Source organism: Salmo trutta, chromosome 5, assembly GCF_901001165.1.
Source record: "Salmo trutta chromosome 5, fSalTru1.1, whole genome shotgun sequence".
In the NCBI taxonomy this organism is placed as follows: Eukaryota; Metazoa; Chordata; class Actinopteri; order Salmoniformes; family Salmonidae; genus Salmo; species Salmo trutta.
In genome coordinates, this window is record NC_042961.1 from 40,834,785 (window position 1) to 40,862,349 (window position 27,565).

Here is a 27,565-nt window from a genome sequence, read left to right on the forward strand (position 1 = left end):
AGAACACAGAAAGAACTATCCAGGTTATTTTTCCCTAAGACATCGAAAGAAGTTGATCAGCCCATGGAAGCTCAACTTGTTCTACTTACCTCAGATTCAATCATATTACTGCTATAGGTCACGTGTTCATATAGCCTGTATGCCAATTACTCCTTATGTGAATCAAAATCTGCCCTTAGTCATGTCCTGTAACCCGCTGCGTCCCAAATGGCACCCATATTCCCTATGCTGCACTACTTTTGACCAGAGCCCTGAATGAAATAGGGTGCCATTTTGGACGTAGGCAGTACAGTATGTGCCAATTGCTCCCTATGTGAATTGTGGTCATTCTACCCCTTAGTCATATCTGGTAACCCACTGAAGCTGCGTTTACACATGCAGCCCAATTATGACATTTTACCCAATTATAGGCAAAAGATCTGATCTAATTGGTTAAAAGACCAATTAGTGGCAATTTTTTTGTTGACAGTTTTAAATGCAGCCTTAGTGTGTTTTTATAGGAAGTGAATGAGAGCCAGATCAGCGGTTAAACTGCTGTATCAGTATGGAGGGTGATATTTCACCACCTTACAGCACTCTGGGATGACATGTATTGTGACATATGGCGAGCAATGTGGCGCTCTCAATACCCCTCTGTAAATGTCACGACCTTTGGTCTGTCCACCTGCACACACACACACACACACATTTACATTTACATTTAAGTCATTTAGCAGACGCTCTTATCCAGAGCGACTTACAAATTGGTGCATTCACCTATAATATCCAGTAGAACAACCACTTTACAATAGTGCATCTAATCTTTTAAAGGGGGGGGGGGTTAGAAGGATTACTTTATCCTATCCCAGGTATTCCTTAAAGAGGTGGGGTTTCAGGTGTCTCCGGAAGGTGGTGGTTGACTCCGCTGTCCTGGCATCGTGAGGGAGCTTGTTCCACCATTGGGGTGCCAGAGCAGCGAACAGTTTTGATTGGGCTGAGCGGGAACTGCTTCCTCAGAGGTAGGGAGGCGAGCAGGCCAGAGGTGGATGAACGCAGTGCCCTTGTTTGGGTGTAGGGCACATAAGATTCTACACACAAACACACATTCACTGTAGAGCATAGGCACATACGCACATATGCACACACTAAAGAGGGACGTTTACACACGCACACACACATACATAGACACACACAGGGGCACAGGAACTTATAGACTGTGTATCTGTCAGTGCGTGTGTGTTGCCCTGCGCTGAGCTCTGAGTCATGACTCCGCATTCCCCTATATCACACCGTATCACACAGAAGGCATCCGCGTCATAGCACAGTGATGGAGGAACAGATACTAGCATGGGTATTGAAAAACAAGTATTGTATACAATCTAGGCTGAATAGGTATAGGCGTGTACACTAAACAAAAATATAAATGCAACATGTAAAGTGTTGGTCCCATGTTTCATAAGCTGAAATAAAATATTATTTCTCCAAAATGTTGTACACAAATTTGTTTACATCCCTGTTAGTGAGCATTTCTCCTTTGCCATTCACCTGACAGGTGTGGCATATCAAGAAGCCGATTAAACAGCAAGATCATTACACAGGTGCACATTGTGCTGGTGACAATAAAAGGCCACTCTAAAATGTACAGTTTTGTCACGCAACACAATGCCACAGATGTCTCAATCAATCAATCAATCAAATGTACTTATAAAGCCCTTCTTACATCAGCTGATGTCACAGAGTGCTGTACAGAAACCCAGCCTAAAACCCCAAACAGCAAGCAATGCAGGTGTAGAAGCATGGTGGCTACGAAAAACTCCCTAGAAAGGGCAGAACCTGGGAAGAAACCTAGAGAGGGACCAGCCTAAGATGGGTGGCCAGTCCTCTTCTGGCTGTGTCGGGTGGAGATTATAACAGAACATGGCCAAGATGTTCAAATGTTCATAGATGACCAGCAGGGTCAAATAATAATAATCACAGTGGTTGTCGAGGGTGCAACATGTCAGCACCTCAGGAGTAAATGTCAGTTGGCTTTTCATAGCTGATCATTCAGAGTATCTCTACCGCTCCTGCTGTCTCTAGAGAGTTGAAAACAGTAGGTCTGGGACAGGTAGGATGTCCGGTGTACAGGTCAGGGTTCCATAGCCGCAGACAGAACAGTTCAAACACTTTCAAGTTTTGAGAGAATGTGCAATTGGCATGCTGACTGCAGGAATGTCGACCAGAGCTGTTGCCAGGGAATTGAATGTTCATTTCTTTACCATAAGCCGCCTACAACGTTATTTGAGAGAATTTTGCAGCACGTCCAACTGGCCTCACAACCGCCGACGACGTGTATGGCGTTGTGTGGGTGAGCGGTTTGCTGATGTCAACGTTGTGAACAGAGTGCCCCATGGTGGCGGTGGGTTATGGTATGGGCAGGCATAAGGTACGGACAATGAACTCAATTGCATTTTATCGATGGCAATTTGAATGCACAGAAACCGTGACGAGATCCTGAGGCCCATTGTTGTGCCATTCAACCACCACCACACCCCATGTTTCAGCATGATAATGCACGGCCCCATGTTGCAAGGATCTGTACACAATTCCTGGAAGCTAAAAATTTCCCAGTTCTTCCATGGCCGACATACTCACCAGATATGTCACCCACTGAGCATGTTTAGGATGCTCTGGATAGACATGTAGGACAGCATGTTCCAGTTCCCGACAATATCCAGTGACTTCGCACAGCCATTAAAAAGGAGTGGAACAGCATTCCACAGGCCACAATCAACAGCCTGATTAACTCAATGCGAAGGAGATGTGTTGCGCTGCTTGAGGCAAATGCTGGTCACACCAGATACTGACAACTTTTCCAATCCATGACCCTACTTTTTTTAAGGTATCTGTGACCAACAGATGCATATCTGTATTCTCAGTCATGTGAAATCCATAGATTCGAGACAAATTAATTTATTTCAATTGACTGTTTAGTTTTATGAACTATAACTCCGTAAAATCTTTATTGTTGCATTTTGCGTTTATATTTTTGTTCTGTACAGTTATTGGTATAAAAACAGTATTCATTTGCATTGGCATGTATACAGTTGAAGTTGGAAGTTTACATACATTTAGGTTGGAGTCATTAAAACTCGTTTTTCAACCACTCCACAAATTTCTTGTTAACAAACTATAGTTTTGGCAAGTCGGTTAGGACATCTACTTTCTGCATGACACAAGTCATTTTTCCAACAATTGTTCACAGACGGACTATTTAACTTATAATTCACTGTGTCACAATTCCAGTGGGTCAGAAGTTTACATACACTAAGTTGACTGTGCCTTTAAACAGCATGGAAAATTCCAGAAAATTATGTCACGGCTTTAGAAGCTTCTGATAGGCTAATTGACATAATTTGAGTCAATTGGAGGTGTATCTGTGGATGTATTTCAAGGCCTAGCTTCAAACTCAGTGCCTCTTTGCTTGACATCTTGGGAAAATCAAAAGAAATCAGCCAAGACCTCAGAAAACATATTGTAGACCTCCACAAGTCTGGGTCATCCTTGTGAGCAATTTACAAATGCCTGAAGGTACCACGTTCATCTGTACAAACAATAGTACGCAAGTATAAACACCATGGGACCACGCAGACGTCATACCGCTCAGGAAGGAGACGAGTTCTGTCTCCTAGAGATGAACGTACTTAGGTGCAAAAAATGCAAATCAATCTCAGAACAACAGCAAAGGACCTTGTGAAGATGCTGGAGGAAACAGGTACAAAAGTATCTATATCCACAGTAAAATGAGTCCTATACTGACATAACCTGAAAGGCCGCTCAGCAAGGAAGAAGCCACTGCTCCAAAACCGCCATAAAAAAGCTAGACTACGGTTTGCAACTGCACATGGGGACAAAGATCGTACTTTTTGGAGAAATGTCCTCTGGTCTGATGAAACAAAAATAGAACTGTTTGACCATAATGACCATCGTTATGTTTGCCGAAGAACACCATCCCAACCGTGAAGCACAGGGGTTGCAGCATCATGTTGTGGGGGTACTTCACAGAATAGATGGCATCATGAGGTAGGAAAATTATGTGGATATATTGAAGTAACATCTCAAGACATCAGTCAGGAAGTTAAAGCTTGGTCGCAAATGGGTCTTCCGAATGGACAATGACTCAAAGCATACTTCCAAAGTTGTGGCAAAATGGCTTAAGGACAACGAAGTCAAGGTATTGGAGTGGCCATCACAAAGCCCTGCCCTCAATCCTATAGATAATTTGTGGGCAGAACTGAAAAAGCGTGTGCGAGCAAGGAGGCCTACAAACCTGACTCAGTTACACCAGCACTGTCAGGAGGAATGGGCCAAAATTCACCCAACTTAGTGTGGGAAGCTTCCCAAAACGTTTGACCCAAGTTAAACAATTTAAAGGCAATGCTACCAAATACTAATTGAGTGTACGTAAACTTCTGACCCACTGGGAATGTGATGAAAGAAATAAAAGCTGAAATAAATCATTCTCTCTACTATTATTCTGACATTTCCCATTCTTAAAATAAAGTGATGATCCTAACTGACCTAAGACAGGGAATTTTTACTAGGATGAAATGTCAGGAATTGTGAAAAACTGAGTTTAAATTTATTTGGCTAAGGTGTATGTAAACTTCCGACTTCCAACTGTAAGTATGTATTCTTATATAGGCATGCAGCAGTACAAAGTGAGGCATTTAAAGTTATATAGATGTGCATGTGGAAGTATTTTATGATTGGATTTGTAACTATAAGATTCAGTAGCATAAAAGCAGTTATGGTAGTAGTCCACACTACTGTACAGTTCATTTGAAGTTTGTACATGTATTGACATTGGCATGCATAATAGTTTTATTTCACCCAATGCTCTGATGAAATTCAGTTCTCTTTTAAGGCAATTTAACGCTTGAGTGACGGTCCGAGCTTAATTCAATGTTCTCATCTTCTCTGAACTCTATTCAGGGCCAAACTCATTGCAAGCAGCCTACTGTAGAAAATTATGGCTGTTATTAGGACAGTTGCCTTTGGTTTTGCACCCATTGCAATCAGACGTGTTCTTTATGAAATGAACATTACATCAACAATTATATCAACAACGTTTGTTGGATTTTTACTGTAGACTTCTGTACCGTTCTCTTCGATATACAATGTACAGAGAGACATGTCATAAGATGGGTGCGCTGTGCTACTGTCTGGACCTGAGCTATAACATGTCAAAAACATGTTTTGAAGATGTTCGCAAATATCAGTGTGTCCTCATAAGTCTCCTCATTTCGTTTTTCGCACATTTTCCGCTCCCTGCATGTTTAAATATGAAATGAACCAAATGCCTCTTAAAATGTTAAACAGAAATGACCTAATAAAGTAGTGCTTTGAAGCATAAACTTCAAAGGAATACATAATCAGAGCATTTTCCTAACTAGAGCTGAAATGGAATGAGCTTGGGTATGCTGTGGATGTGTGTGTGTGTACGCGCACATCGGTGTGTGTGTGTGTGTACTTGCTTGCTTGCTTGCATGTTTGTGTCATAGTCATCTTTATAGTAGCTTTTGCAATCGGGATAACTTCAATGTCACTTTTCTCCTTTTTATTTTGAAGACTTGCATATAAAGTTTCTGATATTGCTATTCCCTGCCATTGAAAAGCAGATCTATGAATAGCTTACATTCAGTTTCTTAGTGTTAGGCGGCATTTGGGGAGTGAATCACCCTATGCACTAATGAAATGTTCCTACATGTGCCTAGGTGATACATGGCAGCCATTTTGTGCTGAGGCACTAGTCACACATCAATGTGTTGTGCAGCCGAGGCAAACGCCTTCCATATGGAGATGTCTGGCTTTAACAGAGACGTTATTGTGAGCTGTTGATATCATCTGTTTATAGATGTTTTGTAGATATCACTTTAAAAAAATAGCAGTTTGAGAGTGTTTTGTGAGGCAAGGCTATCACTAGCTATGTTTCCATTAACTTGTCCAGGGATTTTTTTGTTGTTGTCGACATTTAGATAGTTTGAGTAGAAAATAAATGCGATAATTGCCTGCTAGGGTGCATTTCCATTTAACTATATTGTGTCGATCAAAACAGCTGGACATAATGACGTCACACCTAAAAAACATTTTTTCTTAAAAACCTATACTGTCCAATAAAAATGTAGTGGTTGAAGTGTTTCCATTAACCATTTAGGCAAATTGCGCATTAATACATTGGCGACAGCCACCTATTTGTTTCATGTCTTACAGTAGGTAGCCCGTAAAAGCCAGCATGGATAAAATTCAATAATTGACAAATATTTGCCATATTCTAATAATTCTCATGTCCGTGCCATGGTGAAACTCATGTAGATCGGAAATAATTGGATGGTGAAATTTGCCAGCCAACCAGAAAAGCAAGGTGAAGCAATTAAGGCAATCCTTGTCCTGCAAAGAAACATTTTTACAGTAGAAAAAAATATATTTAGCAAGCATTAGGTATTTAGAATTAAATGTGGAGTGGACCTTTATAATTTCATGACAAAAATGATTCCGCAATCATAATTTATTCCAAAACTGTTTCCAGAATGTTACAAAAGAAATATCCACCCCTGTCGAATGGATAAAAAATGTTGTCGATGGTCACAAAATGTTTCCTATATTTGCTGTTTCCATTACACATCGCATATTTGTTTTGCCGACATTGCTTTTGTCGAATAAATCTGGGTAAGTGGAAACCTGCCTAATGTAACTTTTTCAAAATGCCCTTTTCGAAGCCACTCCAGTAGTAAGGGAAAACTAGTCTTCAGTGAAGTGACAATTATTCAAAGTGTCAAAATGGATGTTATGCCCAGTTGCCCATAAGTAAAGGGTAATGTGTAGAGTCAAAACCAAGTCTTAAAGGGGGCCAGTCAGACTGACTGTGACCTATTTTTTTTTGTACCTTGGAAATGTTCCTCTACTGTGTCTCTGTCAGACCCATTACCTCACACTATTCACCCAAAACAGAGAGCAACAGAGAGAGAGGGTTAGGAGGTGAAAACAAAAGGGAAGAGGGGTGGCGGGGAGGAGACATAAAAAGGCAAACAGTCACTCAGAGAGAGATACAGAACGAGGGATGAGGACCCAGACAGACAAACGACAACAGAAGAAAGGGCGAGAGTGGGTTACATACAGAGAAAATGTGAAAGGTGGCGGTGGTGAAACTTTCCGTTTGGGAGATTTAAGGAGGGTGGCACGATGCCCGTGGACTATCTCTTCCTCCATTTACCTCTCTCCCCTTGACTTATGGCAACGGGGCACCCTGCCCAATAGTCCTGCATGGGCCACAGAAGATTCTTTACCTGTCCCCACCTACTACCGTCTTTGACTAACCTAATGGCTTGGTAAGACAGCAACCATCTCCTTGGGGTGTGTCTCAATACTCATCCATGGCTTCCTTTCCTTCTATACTTTTAACACAAACAAGTGAAATGATTTCATAGGCTTTAAGGCCATGCCCGATCAGTGATCATGGTGAAGACTCAAGGAAAGGAAGCCACTTTATACTATTGAGATGCACCCCTTTTTCTATTAGTACTCATCCCATATGGTGAGACGGAAGGAAAGGAAACCCCTTTACACTATTGAGATATACCCCTCATCTCAACCTGCATGGTGAGATGGCAGCCCTTTCAACCCAATAGGCTGACAGAGAGACAGGTTAGATCTGGGCTTGTTATGGGAGATGAAATTAGAGGAGCAACAGTACATTGTCTGGGTTCACACTCCCTCAGCAGAATGATGGGGTCTCCCAGGGCAACGCTGCTGCTGCTGCATGCTGGGAGATGCGGTCCAAATCAACTAAATCCACCAGGAACCTTCCTGGAGAGGGAAAGAGAGACGGAAAGAGCGAGAGAGAGAGAGATCGATGAAGAGATAGGGAAATGAGAGGGAAAGAAAGAGGAGATGAAAGAAAGAGCAGAGATACATTTCTCACCTTTTTCGCCATTTACGATCAATCACTCTTCATCATGACTCTCATTTTTGCCTCCCCCCGCCTTCTGCCCTCTTCAATGCTGGGCTAGATATCGACAGCTTTTATCTCATTGTGCATTCTAACAAGCACCACACACCATACAGTGAGGGTGGAGAAAGAGAGGAGAACAGTCTCATGTCGGCCCCCGGCCCTCCTCTCTCCCTTATCACGGTAATTGGCGCATAGGGTCACTACGACGGGCCATGGATAATCATGGCTGGGGGTCATACCCTGTGTGGCCGCCCCACCCGTCCCCCTCACTCCTCTGTATCCTCCCTCGCCAATGCGGCTAATCAAGCCGTGTTTTGAACGCTTTTGCTGTGGTGGCAGGATGCGACAGTGTCCTCGACTGACTGCAAGCCTAACCTACTTTCCTGAGAGAGGGAGAGCATTAAAAAGGAGGTCTGCTATTGTTTTCAATATGGAAATAAACAAGAGAGGGAGGAAGAGAGAGGGAGATCTGGGGCCCGTTCAGCAGGACGTCACATTTTGGAACGTTCAGATATAGAAACAGACTATGTAGAACAAACATGACTCTCTGATATGTAGAATAAGGAACCACACTGGCTCTATTCATGCCAATTCGATCTGCAACATTCGACAACGTTTGTCAACTGAACATGGCCCTTCTCTGTTTCAAAATGAAAATACTGAGGATGAGGCGAGGGAGGGAGAGCGGGGGGGGGGGAATGAAGAGCGAGCGTAGCGAGGTAGAGAGAAGGGGGAATGGAGAGAAAGAAATTGAGAGAGGGAGAACCGAGCGAGAGAGGATCTTGATTTGGCTGCCTGCTTGTGTTTATATCACCACTATCCACTGCTCGTCGCGTCTTTCATCTCAGTGGTCGCGCTCGCTGTTAGCAGACAGGCGCCATTAAATCTGGCTGCACAAGACACACACACACACACACACACACACTTCATTAGATCTAAGATAGGCCCTGCACTCATCTGAGTGCTCCAGATAGTAAATATGATATCACAGGATAAGGAGACAAATACGATCAACGTCAAAGACAGCCTGATCCTTATCTCTGGGGGAAAAGCAGAGTCAAGCAAAGTAAAGCAACCCTCTATCATGCTACAGAAATCACTTTAACCCTTAAAGCAGCATATCCTTACACAACTGCCTTCTAATGCTGTATGACTGAAACATAGAGAGAGACATGCCCAGATGGCTTCCACGTCTGTCCGTCGTATATCGTAGAATCTCAATCACCCTCCACTCCTCTTAAACAATGTTATTCACCAGATGATAAAACAAATACATTAAATGTTTATTATCCGCTACAAAACCATACGGGCCCTATTAAATAGTTATACACAGCATGGCTAGCATTATAGTTATGGGAAGAGGGCTTATGTACAAGTACAGCACGGTATCCCGCACAGCTTTGCCCAAAAATTATTTCTGGTTTAAATGGTGCAGGGCTCCATTTTGAACAAAGACACTCCACAATCTGAAAGTCAATGAGTTAGGTTAATAAATCCAGTTTGTGGTTGTGAATCCTGAAAATGTACCCCTGGGTCTTTTTAAATAAGCTATTATTTGCTTAGCCCTGCTACCTCCATGAATTACATTTAAGGCCCGTACATAAGAAATGGCTACAGTATGCATGGAGTCGTTTGAGCTATTAGGTATAAATATAGGTTTTGTCCAGAGGGTTTGCTGGAGCAAATGTGTACTGTATCTGTTAGGGTTTCAATGGCAAAGATTTGTATTTCAGGGAAAGTGTTTAACTGCTGTAGAAGAAGAATTATAACTGTAGAAGAATAATCTGTAAGAAGAATAATCTGTAAGAAGAATAATCTGTAGGAGAAGAATGATCTGTAGAAGAATAATCTGTAGGAGAAGAATCTGTAGGAGAATAATCTGTAGGAGAAGGATCTGTAGAAGAATATGTAGGAGAATGATCTGTAGAAGAATAATCTCCTATACAGTGTGTTTGGTAAGTATTCAGACCTCTTGACTTGTTCCACATTTTGTTACGTTACAGCCTTATTCTAAAATGGACTTTAAAATATAAACTCGTATATTTACACACAATACCCCATAATGACAAAGCAAGAACAGTTTTTTAGATATATCAGCAAAAATTTAAAAAAAATAAAAACGGAAATATCACAGTTACATAATTATTCAGACCCTTTGCTCAGTACGTTACAAGCTTGGCACACCTGTATTTAGGGAGTTTCTCCCATTCTTCTCTGCAGATCCTCTCAAGCTCTGTCAGGTTGGATGGGGAGCGTTGCTGCACAGCTACTTTCAGGTTTCTCCAGAGATGTTCGATCGGGTTCAAGTCCGGGCTCTGGCTGGGCAACTCAAGGACATTCAGAGACTTGTCCCGAAGCCACTCCTGCGTTGTCTTGGCTGTGTGCTTAGGGTTGTTGTTCTGTTAAAAGGGGAACCTTCACCCCAGTCTGAGGTCCTGAGTGCTCTGGACCAGGTTTTCATCAAGGATCTCTCTGTACTTTTCTCTGTTCATCTTTCCCTTGATCCTGACTAGTCTCCCGGCCCCTGCCGCTGAATAACATCCCCACAGCATGATGCTTCCACCACCATGCTTCACCATAGGGATTGTGCCAGGTGTCCTCCAGGCGTGATGCTTGGCATTCAGGCCAAAGAGTTCATTCTTGGTTTCAGACAATCTTGTTTCCCATGGACTGAGAGTCCTTTAGGTGAATTTTTGCAAACTCCAAGGGGGCTGTCATAGGTCTTTTACTGAGGAGTGGCTTTTGTCTGCCCACTACCATAAAGGCCTGATTGGTGGAGTGCTGCAGAGAGGGTTGTTCTTCCCTCTCCACAGAGGAACTCTGGAGCTCTGTCAGAGTGACCATCAGGTCTTGGTCAACTCGCCTTTCTTGAAACATCTCAAGGATGATCAATGGAAACAGGATGCACCTGAGCTACATTTTCGTGTCTCATAGCAAAGGGTCTGAATACTTATGTAAATAAGGTATCTATTTTTTATATTTGATACATTTGCAAAAAATTCTGAAACCTGTTTTCGCTTTGTCATTATGGAGTACTGCGTGTAGATAGATGAGGAAAAACATACATTTAATCAATTTTAGAATAAGGCTGTAACGTGACAAAATGTTGAAAATGTCAAGGGGTCTGAATACTTTCCGAATGCACTGTATTTGTATAGCTAGCATATACAGCATAAAATTCAAATGTGTTTAGATTTTTTTATATATTTATTGGCTTTTGATGAAGGGAACCAATTGACATTTGGAAAACAATGTGGGATTGCATATTTGTACCTATTAGCTCTGTACTCTGTGCCGGTACCACCTGTATATAGCCTCGCTACTGTTATTTTCACTGTCATTTTACCGTTTTTTTTATTTATTTACTTCTCTATTGTTTACCTAATACCTATTTTTTTACTTAAAATTTGCACTGTTAGTTAGGGCTTGAAAGTAAGCATTTCACTGTAAGGTCTACACCTGTTGTATTCGGCGAACGTGACAAATAAACTTTGATTTGGTTTCTTATTCATGTAAATACAAAAAGACGAAGGCTGTCAAAAGTCTGTCTCTCTCGCATTCTGTCTTTCTCTCTCACCCCTCTCTCACTGTAGAAGACACCGAAGACTGCCTTATTCAGTTACAGCATTTACTCCAGAAATGAGCTTCTAATAGATACATTTGAATGCATTGCTAACTGTGCGATGTTAGCTGTTATCACTGAGGCTCGTGCAATGGGCCTGGTTTAACAGACAACAGTGTGGTGTGTTAGGTCCAGCAGGGCTCCAGTGTGCCAGCCTGTCCTCCTGCTGTTTGAACAGGGGACGAGTAATCAACTGTGAAGGTTGTTGTGGAGCAAACAACCATTTAACCTATGACAACATTAGCCATGATCACCCAGCTAGGGCTGGACACAGGGAAGGAGAGATGGAGTATATGCGCGTGTGTGTCCGTGCGTGTGTGTTTGTGCGTGCCTGCACGCATGCATGTTAGTTACATCTATATTTACCCTTTGTGTATGTGGGTATCGTGCATCACACACTACATACCATTTTAATATAGCCCATGACTTTGATGCCCATATGGTGGTAGCTTGTGGTACCTTAACATGCTCTGCCCACGCCCTGCCCACGCCCTGCCCTGCCCATGCCCTGCCCACGCCCTGCCCTGCCCACGCCCTGCCCACGCCCTGCCCTGCCCTGCCCACGCCCTGCCCTGCCCTGCCCACGCCCTGCCCTGCCCACGCCCTGCCCATGCCCTGCCCTGCCCACGCCCTGCCCTGCCCATGCCCCGAGTTGACGTGCTACGCCCGCTGTGTCAGCTGGTGTGATTCCAACCTGAACGAACCCATCTGCTGCATAGCAGGCTGGCACGGCAAACCCTCGAGGGGGGGGGGGGGGCAGAGCCATAGAACCATAGGAACATGAGACTGGGCATCAGACTAGGCGGCATGAGGTGGCGTGGCTAGTGTCCGAAGCTATTGCAGTCTAAACAATGTATACACTAATCAAACATCATGATCATAGATGGACTATATCAAGGGGCTACGCTGAATAAAATGATGGAATGTGGCTCTAGTATCTATAGAAAGGCTGAGAAGAGGCGGAATACAACGCAAGTTCCAGTGTCCAAGCCAAAATACTGTGGTGCAATCATGAGCATAAACAGTGCATCAAATTATTGGAGAGGCTTGCATGAGGTTGGGAAGGGGGGGTGATAGAGAGATCAGGAGTTTGCCAGGACTAGATTAGAGGCGGGGAGGAATAGAAGAGCTGGCACTGCTCAGGATGACCATGTGAGGGTAAGGAGAGAGTGATGGGAGTTGTAGAGGGGGATGGTACTCCTCGCTTCACAAACAACAGAAGGGGAAGATGCCAGATAACAGATGGGAGAGGACAGAGGGGGCACAGGGATGGCGAGAAAAGACTGGTGGCTTCACGCGTCACACACATACACACATGACACTTGCAGAAACACTCATGTAACACATTGCGCGCACACACAGAAACACCAGACACACGCTTCCAGAAACACACACATAAACACCTCCCACACACACACACACACACACACACACACACACACACACACACACACACACACACACACACACACACACACACACACACACACACACACACACACACAGCTTCCCTGTGGAGTGTTTTCTCATGCGACATCCTGGGCGTGGAGCCATCTGTAGGTGAAGCCATATTGCTGAATCGCCATCTCTGACTGGGTCTCCCTCCCTGCGCCAGAGACCTGATAACCTCCTCCTGCATTATACATTCAGCAGGGCCTCGCTTCTCTCTCTCTCTCTCTCGCTCTCTCTTTACCTTACTCTTTAGAGGCCTTCAATTATCTCTCTCTATCTCTCTCACTCCCTGGGAGATTCTCAATTGCATACTCCTCACGTCCTCTCTCCTCGCCTCCTTCCCAAAACCCATCGGGTGAGAAAGCCAGAGGTCTGTCCCCTCTGACCCTCTCCAATGGGGGTTTTAAGGAAAAAGGCGAGGAGAGCGGAAAGAGGACGCGAGGTGTATGCAATTGAGATCACCCCCCCCCCCGTGCCCCCCCCCCCGTCTACCCACCTCTCTCCCCACTCAATTACTAGCTTGCTTGCTTTCTTTCTCTCGATCTATCTTGCTCTTCATTTTTTTTTCTGTCCCGCTCAGTGCCTCTGTACCCAGTATGAGACTGCATAATGTCAAAGAGGGTATTTATTTAGGGCACAGCCTGTGTCACCTTGTCAGCCAGCAGACTGGCACTCAGACATGCACGCCACCCACAACAACCCATGCAGACACAGACCCAGCGTCAAGCTAAAGTACAGTGCACACCTACAGTATACAGACACATTATTGAAGTGATAACCATAATTCTGTTGACAGGCTGCTTCCTTGTCAACCCCAGTCTGACGTGTGGTCTCCATACTTCCACTACACTCAGTGTACCGTCTGGACGCACTCTGCACTTACAGTTTTCTGTCGCGCTCTGACCTTGCAAGGTGTTTACTCATTTACGTCTACGTCGGGAAGAGAATTGTGCATGTGCAGTGTTATTTGCAGACAGACACATTTGAGTCATTTATCAGACACTCTTATCCAGAGCAATTTACAGTAGTGAGTGCATATATTTATGTACCAGTTCGTTTTTTTTCTCATACTGGTCCTCCGTGGGAATCGAACCCACAACCTTGGCGTTGCAAGAGCCATGCTCCACCGACTAAGCCACACGGAACATTGCAGGGAAGTGCCTTGGACCCATTACCTTCTACGTGTTATGGTAGTCATGAACGCAAATAGAAATAGATCCTTTTAAAGTACCACACACACACTCCTCTCCATTTTGACCACGCCATCTGTCTTATCTCGGTAAGCAGACGCCTATAGATGTAGCCTTGCGTTAGCTAGTCTTTCTCCTCCCTTCTTCCCTCTCTCCTCTCCTCCACTCTCGTTTGATTCCTCCCCGTGCCCTGGCTCTAAGGACCACCCCCTGTCAGCAGATATTAGTAGTCGTTTTCAACACTGCTGAAAACCCAGTATCTCTCTCTCTCTCTCTCTCTCTCTCTCTCTCTCTCTCTCTCTCTCTCTCTCTCTCTCTCTCTCTCTCTCTCTCTCTCTCTCTCTCTCTCTCTCTCTCTCTCTCTCTCTCTCTCCTTTAGAAGTGCTGAGCATCGGCATCCCCCCTTTCTCCTCAGAGTGGGGCTACTGAGCCGAGAATGGACAGAACAAGGGAATAAAGAGTGAAAAGAAAAAGAGGGAGGGTTCGTCTGACGCCCATTTTAATTCGAGTGCATGCAGGCCCAACGTGATTTTTTTTCCCTCTCCCTGCGAGGCCACTCATGGCTGTACCGATGAACCTCCACCTACGTCAACTTCCTGCTAGGTCCCCGTCTTGAGCCAGGCAATCCCTATGGGCTACTATAGGCTAGACTCTGCTAACTGCAAAGAGGTTTAAGGTAGTAAGGACCCGAAGAAAGACGATCGACAATTGACCTGTGGTTACTTTGTTGAGATCACCAAAAGGACTCATATATTCATATATTCATATATTCATGTCGTCCTTTAAAAAAATGTACGAGTCCATCACATTTCAAGGTTATCATTTTTTCAATGGCAAAATCTCATCATCCTATCGTCACAGACACCACCATCCAAACCCCTTGACTCATTAAAACACTCTTACATCGCCTGCAGTCCCCTCTGACCTCAACCATTGGTGACTGGCTCTTTTATTGACACATGCTTGAACGACCTCCTGGAAACAGTTTCACTCTTACCCCAATGAGTCACGAAGCATTTGTGAGCCAGGTAGGTCGAGTGAAGCTATCGCGCACGACTCCACCGCTGCCCCTTATGCCGTGGCCCTGTCGCCTCGCTGCCCTCTCCAGCTAGCTCTGATCACTCCTAAACCCTCTTTCTCTCAAAGACCGGCTGTTTGCGTGCCGTGGTGGCCCACAATGCTTTGCTGCGGCCCAATTAGACTCCCAGCCACATTAGGATGCCTCCCACTTAGTGATGTGGCGCTGCCGACGGTTAACTCGCTGCTACATGGCTGTCCCACGCGACGGCCTAGTTTCTCAAACGAGTCAAACTTGTGAGACTGAGATGAGACTTTGGGTCTGGAAGGACTGTGTGGAGACTCTTAGATCCGCTGTTGTCAACAGTGTTGTGGCTGAAGAATGGGTAAATGTGTTGGGGGGAAACTGTGACATCGGGTCCAATGTGGATCACAATACACCCATCTCTCCAAGCCCTTGTGGTCGAGAAAAAATGGAGAGCTTTGTTTCTCCTGGCCGGTCTCGACCCAGAGTTAACTTGTGGGAATGAAGCACTGCATTGCAATCCAAAGCCACTGATTTGAATGGGCGTGTTCATCGATTAGCGTGCATTAATCAAGGGTGTTTACATAGAAGCACTGTGGTAATTGATGAATCAACTATTGTTAATTGGGAAACAGCTGGTGAACGTAACACATGTCGTCCATCCTGCTCATGGGTCCTCCAGACAGTCAGTGACATCCACATTAAACCAGACGGCTAAAACTGGAGCTTCCTCTACCAACTGAAACACCAAACTTTACACTGTCTACCTTCACGACAGACGATATGGGGGACAGAGTGCTGAAGTGTGAGATAATAGAAGAGGGAATGACTGAGAGAATTACATCCTTTGTTTATATGATCAGAGACGTTCTCCCATTGATCTCGGTGACAAAGGGAGAGCGGCGAAAAGAGAAAGTGGCGTCTAAATGAGAATGAATTGCATTTTAATATCGCTGCTCATATTAATGATTAGCCTGGCCCTTGTTTCTACAGAGGCTGACAGGGCAGCATTAGAGCGGCTTACAGCCTCATTTAGTGCTAAGCCCTCCTCCGCTAGCCTGTTTACTATCTTCATTACCTGGCCATTAGAAGATGGCCAAACATTAGCATTAAAGCAGCCTACCAGTTAAGCAGGAGGCAGGTGGTAGAGCAAAAGCAATGGCATGTGGATTGCAGTGCCCATTAGCTATTAGTTAGCTAGCTACTGTAGTAGCTTCTAGCTAATATGGCCCAATTAGCTGGTCAGTAGGGTAAGCAGCAGGTGGCAGAGCCCTAGCATTATGGGGATTGAAGCACCCATTAGCTGCTAGCTAGCTGTACTAGCGCCACATGCTTTTGCAGTGTATTAGCTCCAAGTTAATAGGGCATAGGATAATCTATTAGCTGCTTATGAGCTACAGTAATGTTACAGTGTATTAGCTTCAAGCTAATATGGCCCATTGCACTGTTATCTGCCCCCAAACCTTGTTCGATGTTCCCCCAGCGTAGCAGACACGCTGAGGCCTTCATTGTTACTGCTGTTATGGTCTGATGTGTCCTCTGTTTCTCCTTAGAATTAGCCCCTTTGCTCTTTTATGGCCTCTTGTGGCAGTTAAATAACACATGGACTCTATCCCGGGGGAACCATTTCCCATTCATTCTGCCTTCTCTGGAGTCTCCGAAAGGGCTTTCTGGTTGTATATCAAACTACATTTATCCTTTGTCTCCCTCTTGCTCTCTCCCGTTCTCTCGTTCGCAAGCTCTCTGTCTTTCTCCTTCTAGAAGTTTATCTTAAACTAGTTTCTCTCTCTCTCTCTCTCTCTCTCTCTCTCTCTACAGTAGGGGACTTTGCCTCATATTAACTTCACACATTGTGTGATTAAACGTCTCTCGATCCAATTTTGTGTGGCTCAAGACAAAAATCCAGGGAAGAAGGAACAACATTAAATATGAAAACGGTTCTTGTGTGTGTGTGTGTGTGTGTGTGTGTGTGCGTGTGCGCGCTATCAATTTATGGAACCTTTTTTTCCCTCAAAACCAAATAATTTCAGACTCAACTGCGGGGGGGGCGGGAACATTCCCATGCCACTAAGCCCCACTCCATCATCTACTGAGGCACCTGCAGCCACCGTGCATCGCCACTCATAAAAATCAACAGACATATTTCTAATATTGGAAATAACATAACAGTAACAGTGTTGGACGGCCACCACTTGTTTTGTTCTTGCAAATGTGCCCTTGGTCCAGTTGCTGCTCGGTGGTACCCAGCAGCACGTACAGTAAGTCTTTAACCCTTTACACTCGTGGGAATTGGCCTATATGGATAGAGCTAAATTGAAATGCTTCTTACTGAAGTAATATGAAAAACATTAAAAGCTTGGTAGCAATTGAAAGGGAACAGTTATGGGGAAATTGTTAAACCAAATTTGAGGACACAACAGTTCACTTGACACAAGTCTGAATCCAAACATTACACTGTTGATTGTATGTGCATTTTACATTTACTCTACTTTTAGACGCATTTATTTAACAAAATATGAAAATAGTCTGGATACATTCAGTAACAGTAATATTCCTGGAAAATGTGGGGTAGATGCCACATAAGAAAAATACAATTACAAAGGCTTAAGTGAGAGGTCTAACAGGTGTCTACAAGTGGCCACACCACTCTCCAAAGTATGCAAGTAATTTCAAAGCATTTTTATGACTTAAAAAAGAGTCTTCAACTATAAGGTGCTTTTCTGAGCTCTCCAAGCTTGCCGTTGAGGAACGAGAGCGAGCACACTTGTCGTAGTTTTGTTTGTAACACAGCCCTGCATCTCCCTCCGTCATCCAATTACTGTTGTTGTTTACGCAATGATCTCACAGTGTTAGGCTTCACAGGGTAATTCAGAGAAACAGATCGTCATTTTGGTGTGCATAGAATGGAGTCATGCGTGCATTCACGTGCATGTTCTGCTGCAATATTCTTCACAATAGACCAACATAGGCTCAACCTGTTCAGAACAACCCAGGGCATGACGTTCATGTCATCTTGTAACTGCATCAAATATAGTGATCATAAACGTTGACACTGTATATGACAGGAGTTTTAGGATATGGAAATTTGAAGATCCACGGGTGCTGGGCTTGCTTGTATGACATCAAAGCGGTATTTATTATAATCGTCAACGTCTCATCTTTCAAAATACATAGAGTCCCAGCAATTTACAGCATTTTCCTCACTCAGACAACAAAATTAGCAGGAGGGATGCGGGCGACTTCTTGTTGTGTACGGTGCTCAAGTTCAGAACAGCTGTCAGTCAAAACCCCATACGGAGCTGTGAAGTGCAGAGCCTGATCTCTACCATCATTACTTTACAGCCACTGCGTTCCAATTTAGGCACTTACCGGTGCCCAAATCTGCCATTTTCAACCCGTGTACGAGTGTAAGAGGTTAATGGAAGTGACTTGCTTCCTCAGGGCACTGTACTATTTCAGGGCTGGTTCCACCAGGCAGTGAAGTGGAAGACTCCCTCATTATGGCTTTGTTTACGGACCCATTATTTTCCCTCATAATCACCGTTCTTTGCCTCGGTGAATGCCACTGTGACACACTGCGAGTCAACCATCGTCAGGGACAGCCTTTTGTTTTAGCCTCTTAGGCTGTGCTATTGTATAGCGTAGCCAGTAATTATTTTCCACTTTCTGTTGGTTAGTTTTCAATGTATTGCCCTTTTTAGTAGATACATTTTAATGTAATGTGTAAACGGAGCACTTCACTGCAGCTGTTACCGCTAGCGCAATTAGCATTAGCCGTCACCATGACTTCGCTCATCCGAAGGCGATTCGTGCCGACTCGCCATAATACACCCCAATGACAGACGGATTCAGTTCTGCTGCCTTCCTCAAAACCCATACTCTTTCACTCCGTCACTCACTCGTTCCCTGCCACACTTTATATAATCGCTCTGTTTCATTGGAAAAACTATAAATAGCACCGAGGCTCAGTTGGTGAGAGAAGACGCTACAATAAATATGTCTTTAATAAGCATTTCTCCCACCGCCATATGTTGCTGCGTCAAACAGTCCGTCTCCTGTGCCAGTAGAAGCGAGACCGTGGAAGGAAAAGAAGAGGGGGGAGTGACCGAGGAGAGGAGTGGCAGATCCAATGCAGTCTAATCTCCCGTTTTCTCTACCCAGTCTGGCAAAGAGTCCTATGGCAAAGTCCTAATATACAGACGTCAATTACACAGCTCCACTAGTACAGAGTGCTACAGGCGATAGCTATAAAATAGTTCTACCACTCATCTGGGCTTTCCACGGCAGTTGTAGGCTGAATCCTTACTTTACCATGAAAGGCTTGTTCAATAAGTAGCACTGTAACACCTAGCTACCCTCTTGCTTTGTCTTTGATGGCATCCTGCTGTTACTATATTATTGAGTCCATCTCCTGTTTTTTTAATATATTTTTTTTATTTTTTATATAACCTTTGTGCGCTTAGTGACACACATGGCACAGTATGCCTTCTTGTATGATACTACTTTATGTCTTTCTGTGTGTGTGTGTGTGACTGTACTGTTACACATGTTTGTTTGAATGGAAACTGTGTGTGTGTGTTTGCGTGGGATAAACATGCAGGTTTTCTCCATTAGCTGTATAGTATTGTCCCTGTGGACTTAGTTGCTGATACACACTGTATCAACATCCTTTCTGGGTAGGTGACCATAGCTCTTCCCCTCCAGGTAAAGGACCTGAAACGCTCTTCGCTGGCCAGAAGCTCAACGACAACGAGTGGCACATGGTGAAAGTGGTGCGCCGAGGAAAGAACTTCCAGCTATCTGTGGACAACGTCACGGTGGAAGGTCAGTGTCCACTCTCCACTGTTCGCCTCCACCTCTTCTGGCCTTAAATAATAGACAGGAGGAATGGCGGGATGGGGGGGTGTTAAATAGGTGAGAGGAGGGATTAAGAGAGGGGGCAGGATGAGTCTTGGGGCTAAGGATGGAGAGATGGAGGGATAGTGGGATGGCAGAAGGTCAGTGTCCACTCCCCACTGTCTACCACCACTCCATGGGGGGTAGAATGGATGGATAGAGGGATGGGGGTGTGGGGTGAGAGGAATGCAAGAGATGATGAAGCCTGGGGCTATGAATGACCCTGTGTGACCCTGTTTCTGGTGGGCACAAACCACAAAGAGAAGGCCTCTGGGCTGACCTTGTTTAGGACTAAGGTATTTTTAATAAACTGGCCAAGTTCATTCCTGCTCAATTCCAGGAAGCAACAACATAATCACCAAGGGGATAGATTGGAATACTAAAGGTGTAGTGGAAGATGGGCTCATAAGTTTATGTAGCTAGAGATTTACAGTTGAAGTCGGAAGTTTACATACACCTTAGCCAAATACATTTAAACTCAGTTTTTCACAATTCCTGACATTTAATCCAAGTAAAAATTCCCTGTCTTAGGTCAGTTAGGATCACCACTTTATTTTAAGAATGTGAAATGTCAGAATAATCATAGAGAGAATGATTTACTTCAGCTTTTATTTCTTTCATCACATTCCCAGTGGGTCAGAAGTTTACGTACACTCAATTAGTATTTGGTAGCATTGCCTTTAAATTGCTTAACTTCGGTCAAACATTTCAGGTAGCCTTCCACAAGCTTCCCACAATAAATTGGATGAATTTTGGCCCATTCCTCCTGACAGAACTGGTGTAACTGAGTCAGGTTGTAGGCCTCCTTGCTCGCACACGCTTTTTCAGTTCTGCCCACACATTTTCTATAGGGTTGAGGTCAGGGCTTTGTGATGGCCACTCCAATACCTTGACTTTGTTGTCCTTAAGCCATTTTTCCACAACTTTGTAAGTATGCTTGGGGTCATGGTCCATTTGGAAGACCCATTTGCGACCAAGCTTTAACTTCCTGACTGATGTCTTGAGATGTTGCTTCAATATATCCACATCATTTTCCTACCTCATGATGCCATCTATTCTGTGAAGTGCACCAGTCCCTCCTGCAGCAAAGCACCCCCACAACATGATGCTGCCAACCCCGTGCTTCACGGTTGGGATGGTGTTCTTCGGCTTCCATGCCTCCCCCTTTTTCCTCCAAACATAACGATGTTCATTATGGCAAAACAGTTCTATTTTTGTATCATCAGACCATAGGACATTTCTCCAAAAAGTACAATCTTTGTCCCCGTTTGCAGTTGCAAACCGTAGTCTGGATTTTTTTATGGCGGTTTTGGAGAGCAATGGCTTCTTCCTTGCTGAGCGGCCTTTCAGGTTATGTCGATATAGGACTCGTTATATTGTGGATATAGATACTTTTGAACCGGTTTCCTCCAGCATCTTCACAAGGTCCTTTGCTGTTGTTCTGGGATTGATTTGCACTTTTCGCACCAAAGCAGGTTCATCTCTAGGAGACAGAAAGCGTCTCCTTCCTGAGCGGTATGACGGCTGTGTGGTCCCATGGTGTTTTTACTTGCGTACTATTGTTTGTACAGATGAACGTGGTACCTTCAGGCATTTGGAAATTGCTCCCAAGGATGAACCAGACTTGTGGAGGTCTACAATTTTTTTCTGAGGTCTTAGCTGATTTCTTGTCATTTTCCCATGATGTCAAGCAAGGAGGCACTGAGTTTGAAGGTAGGCCTTGAAAGACATCCACAGTTACACCTCCAACTGATTCAAATGGTGTCCATTAGCCTGTCAGAAGCTTCTAAAGTCATGCCATCATTTTCTGGAATTTTCCAAGCTGTTTAAAGTCACCAGCAACTTAGTGTATGTAAACTTCTGAACAACTGGAATTGTGATACAGTGAATTATAAGTGAAATAATCTGTCTGTAAACAATTGTTGGAAAAATGACTTTTGTCATGCACAAAGTAGATGTCCTAACCGACTTGCCAAAACTATAGTTTGTTAACAAGACATTTGTGGAGTGGTTGAAAAACGAGTTTGAATGACTCCAACCTAAGTGTATGTAAACTTCCGACTTCAACCGTATATTGTGGAACCCCTATTGTCTGTGTTACTGCCCAATCCAAGCCTTATACAATTTGATCAATTAAAAATACAATATATTACACAGGGTGGTCAATTACAATATGGAACTCCTTCCCAATTGAAGCCCTACATAGACTATAGCATCCTGTGAAGATGCCAGTCTTCATAACATGCATTTATCCCCAATGTTTTAATTGTTGTCTGTATAGATTGTTTATAAGAAGGGCTGTATCTGCATCCCTGCAGTTGAATAATTGGGCATTACTAGCTCGGGCATTGAAGATTGTAGGTGGTCTTAATTCAGGTCAGATGTTCACTCAGACCTTGCTAAAAGATACCGACCCTACCATTACGCTTGTTTACACTGTGCTGCACTGGGGTTGGAAGACATTCATGGTTTCATTATTAAGAAACCATGTAGCCAGCACGAGATATGTGTCAGAAAACCTACTTCAATGCAGGGATGGGATATGCCATTGTACTCCAATTTTTACCTTTATCCACACTGATACATAGAGAAGATTGAAATACTCCTAGTTTTCAGGGAAAGCTGCCCTTTCCGTCCTCATGCTAGCTAGCAGTAGCCACCGCAGCCATTTTGGAATGGCAGTGTTAGCCAATCAGCTCCTCTGTTGTTCAACACAACTTGTCATTCCATAATGGCTGATGTGGCTACTGCTAGCTAGCATGAGGACGAAAAGGGCAGTTTCCCGCCAAAATCCAGCAACTATCTGTGACCAACAGATGAATATCTGGATTCCCAGTTATGTGAAATCCATAGATTAGGGCATAATGAACTTATTTCAATTGACTTATTTGTAACTCAGTAAAATCTTTGAAATTGCTCGTTCATATTTTTGTTCAGTGTAGTAGGAGATTAGTTTGCAGTTTAGTTAGAAGCTTTTAGCCTCTTTTTTAAAATAATTGTATCATCGTCATGTTTTAGATTTCTATATTTATTCCATCCAATTGTACCATTATTTCATAACCAGGGTATAAAGCTTTTCCTGATTAGGCCACATGGTTAAGAAAGCTCCATGCCTTTAATATAACATATTCCCATGTCCTCCTTCACCCTCCAGGCCAGATGACAGGTGCCCACACGAGGCTGGAGTTCCACAACATTGAGACGGGTATCATGACCGAGCGTCGCTTCATATCTGTGGTGCCCTCCAACTTCATCGGTCACCTCCAGGGCCTGACAGTCAACGGCGTGCCCTACCTGGACCAGTGCAAGAACGGTGACATCTCCTACTGCGAACTCAACGCCCGCTTTGGCATGCGCCACATCATCGCCGATCCGGTGACGTTTCGAACGAAAGCAAGCTATCTAGCGTTGGCTACTTTGCAGGCCTACGCCTCCATGCACCTCTTCTTTCAGTTCAAGACCACCACGTCGGACGGGCTGCTGCTCTTCAACTCGGGGGATGGCAGCGACTTCATCGTTGTGGAGCTGGTCAAAGGGTGAGTCTGGACGTTTGAGTGGTGTTGACATGTTAGCTTACCCTGAAAGTTGTAATGTGGTTTTGCTTATTGTGCCCACATGGCCTATACCATGTGGGCACATCTTAATCATATGATAATGGAAAACATAACAAATGATGTAGATGTATATGTTGTGAAACAAGTGGATGCAGTGAAAATGAAAAAGTCCTGTATAAGTTCCACTAAGATATGCTTGTTTTCTACGATTCTATGAATCTATGCTGGTTGGAGGCAGTTCACTCTATTTCTCAATGAGCAATACTAATCATTTTGGTTCATGGCTCTGTTGAATGCCCAGAACAGGCTATTATTATCGGGAGGAAACAGCAGTTGGAGAAAATATGTCATTTTCTAATTTGTAAATATCAGATGCCTTCGCAGCTGTACACACAATCCATACGCCCCACAGACGTTAAGGTTGAACAAAATATATTTATTTGGTCTGAAAAAAAAAGATTTTAGTTGTTAGAACTCTGAATGCAGACTTGAATAATAGGACACCTGAAGTAGCACCGGTCTGAACAGTGTGTTATATCACCTGTTGTCACCAGGCTATTCATCCATTCAAATATAAAAAATGCTTGTTATGATGCATGTAACTCCCTGCCCCTCTTCCTCCCCACCTGACATTGTAATGACACAAGGACTCCAACCATATCTTTCAGCACACACAAAGACAAAGCAGAGCAGGAATAAACACATTCGATATACATTGCTCTGGCAAACTAGTCACCAACAGATTACGAAAGGAAATCATTTTGGGCATGAATGAAACATGCCATCTTGTCCGCCTCTGGCAAATGGACAGGAAAAGTAATATTGAGAGCTTCTGAGTTGGATTTTTTTTTTTCTGTACATTTCAAAACTTAAAATATACAAAGAATATAATTTCTGAGCTGCTGTACATTATGTAAGGTTGGGCAATTTTCTGCTCTGCAGCTTGCCATTGCACAGCTGGAGGTTCGGTGCACTTCAACCCTACACCACCCTCTCCTTCGACCAAAGAGAGAGCGAGAGAGAGCAGTCCTTTCTTTTTCTTCCCCCCATCGCCTTTATAAGAAGTCCAAGATAGGCACCAGGGGCTGAGTGAAAAACCTGCTGTTTAAATATAACAAAGGTTGGAGTGAGACCGACTCACCCTGCCGCCTTGGACTCTGGCTTCGTCCATTGAACAGCCTTAACTATACTGAAAGTACTGAATCCTTATGGCGTCGTCTTTGACTGAAGAAACTGGTTATTTTTCAAAAGAGCCAAACACCCAATTATTCAACTTGCTAGGCTAGACCTGGCTTTGTCTGGTTTAGACCTCTTTTAAAGAACTATGCTCTGTGGGTGACATTTTGATATTGGTTTGGTCAAACTGAATGTGACCGATGAGGTGATATCGATATAATTTGAAGCACCTTTACCCCTTTATCCCTTTCATTCACTCTCTGTCTCATATATACACACGCACGCCTACAGTTATTTCCTAAAAGTCTCTTACGATCTGTGCTTACAGCTACGTCCATTATGTCTTTGACCTCGGCAACGGCCCGTCGCTGATGAAGGGTAACTCGGACAAGCCGCTCAACGACAACCAGTGGCACAACGTGGTGGTCTCCCGGGACGCCAACAACGTGCATACGCTCAAGATCGACTCCCGCACCGTCACCCAGCACTCCAATGGAGCCCGCAACCTGGACCTCAAAGGTAGGGGGCACTATTCTTTTCTGTAGGCTGATGGGTCCTCCGTGGCTCATTGACCTTTCCACTACTATGGTCATTGGAGTCACTATTAGTACTACAACAACTCCTACATAAAATATACTATATATAAATACTAATAGCAGCAATATGTGATTGCTACACCCAATTACTTACTTTGGAATTAATGATATATATCTATTGATTATTGTAGAATACAACTGTTGTACCCCCTTCAGAACACAACATATAAGCTTGTTTTACTCCACTGTTTGAAAACGATCTAATTGTAAACAAACACTTTAAATCCCCAAAACATGGTTAAAACTAAAATGTTGATATCATGGCTGGTCAGTCCTTTCATTCATAGCCCCGTCTATGAATTTGAGAGTGGTTCAATTTCTCCAGCCCCATTCTTCAGCTGTTTACCAAAACTGAGGCGGGTCGACAACTTTATTGTTTTAACTGCAGATTGTCCCTTTATATAGCTGAAGAAAGCAAATTTGGGTGTGAGTGCATTTTGAGTTGAACATTGTGGATCAATCTCTGTAGACTTTTTGGGAAGGTTTTAGAGGCCATATAGGGATGGCTCTTAAAAACATGTTTCAGAAACGTTGATGACTAAGTATTTTTTTAAACCTCCTGCTTTGGGCTGGATGTTTCAATGTGTACTTCATACATTAATAATGTATGACCAGAATTACTGTCAATTAGCCACGAAATCCCTAGTTTGAAAGCGACTGTGTTGTGGAAGCTGTGCAGTGCCATTTTCCCAAAATGTTCAGCCTCCTAGCAATTAGAGTTCATGCAAATGAGCTTCAGCCCCTTGCCATTTGAGTGATAGCTGGCAAGATGCACACAGAGCAGAGTGAGAGCAATGACCTGGTGCACATCCTGTATCTGCAGCTTTACAGGTAGCCTATTGGTTAAGAGCGGTGGGCCAGTAACTGAAAAGTTGCTGGTTCGAATTCCAGTGATGACTAGGTGAAAAATCTCTGTACCCTTGAGCAAGGCACTTAACCCTAATTGCTCCTTGTTGGAATGATACTTTTTGGACTCTATTTTTAATAGTGTTCCTCTTAATAGAACTTGAGACCAAACTGCTCTCCGTGACTTTCAAGTTTATTCACCAAGACTATCATAAGCAAATGCACCAAATCTGAACATTACAGAAAGCTCTAATATATTTTCCCACCCAGCACATGACACCCGCACATCAACTGCCAATTTTCCATAGCTGTCCAGTACCCGACACACACCGCACAAAGGAGTGATTTGCTGCTGGCTCCTTACCGCTTCGGGCACTAGAGGCCCAGCTCAAGGCCAAATTTTTCTTTCTTTTATCCACTCAAAAGTATATTAAATGAACATGCCTATACACATGACTAACAGTGAAATGCTTACTTACGGGCCCTTCCCAACAATGCAGAGAGAGAGAAACAATAAATTATAGAAAATTTAGGTAGATAAAGTGACTACGCAACAGGATAGATAATAAACACCAGCAGCAACGTATGTGATGAGTCAAAAAGGGTCAATGCAGATAGTTAAATAGTTAACCAATAGCTACCTAGACTAACTGTTTAGCAGTCTTATAGCTTGAGGGTAGAATCTGTTCAGGGTCTTGTTGGTTTCAGACTTGGTGCATCGGTACAGCATGTCTTGCGGTAGCAGAGGGAACAGTCTATGACTTGAGTGGCTGGACCTTTTGACAATTTTTAGGGCCTTCAGCTGACACTGCCTGGTATAGAGGTCCTGGAAGGCAGGGAGCTTGACCCCAGTGACATACTGGGACGTACGCATTACCCTCTATAGCACCTTGCAGTTGGATGCCAAGCAGTTGCCAAGATACTCTCAATGCTGCAGCTGTAGAAAGTCTTTATGACTGTGTTGATGTGTGTGGACCATGCTAATTCCTTAGTGATGTGGACACAGAGGAACTTGAAGCTCTCGACACGCTCCACTACAGCCCATCAATGTGGATGGGGGCGTGCTCGGCCCAAGATCAGCTCCTTTGTCTTTCTGTGGTTGAGGGAGAGGTTGTTGTCCTGGCACCACACTGCCAGGTCACTGACCTCCTCCCTATAAGGTGTCTCATCATCGTCAGTATTGAGGCCAAACCCCGTCGTGTTGTCAGCAAACTTAATGATG

At 43.9% G+C, this 27,565-nt stretch overlaps 1 protein-coding gene across 8 annotated transcripts in view; it reads left to right on the forward strand.

Moving 5' to 3' along the window:
* The window catches only part of nrxn2b (neurexin 2b), a 943,005-nt gene that overhangs the window by 497,912 nt on the left and 417,528 nt on the right, over positions 1-27,565 (forward strand). For all 8 annotated transcript variants that reach the window (XM_029753594.1, XM_029753600.1, XM_029753598.1 and 5 more), the window contains 3 exons: positions 19,980-20,099; positions 23,326-23,707; positions 25,230-25,420. In XM_029753594.1, coding sequence (XP_029609454.1) covers positions 19,980-20,099; positions 23,326-23,707; positions 25,230-25,420 — 693 coding nt within the window. The remainder of the gene's footprint in view (positions 1-19,979; positions 20,100-23,325; positions 23,708-25,229; positions 25,421-27,565) is intronic.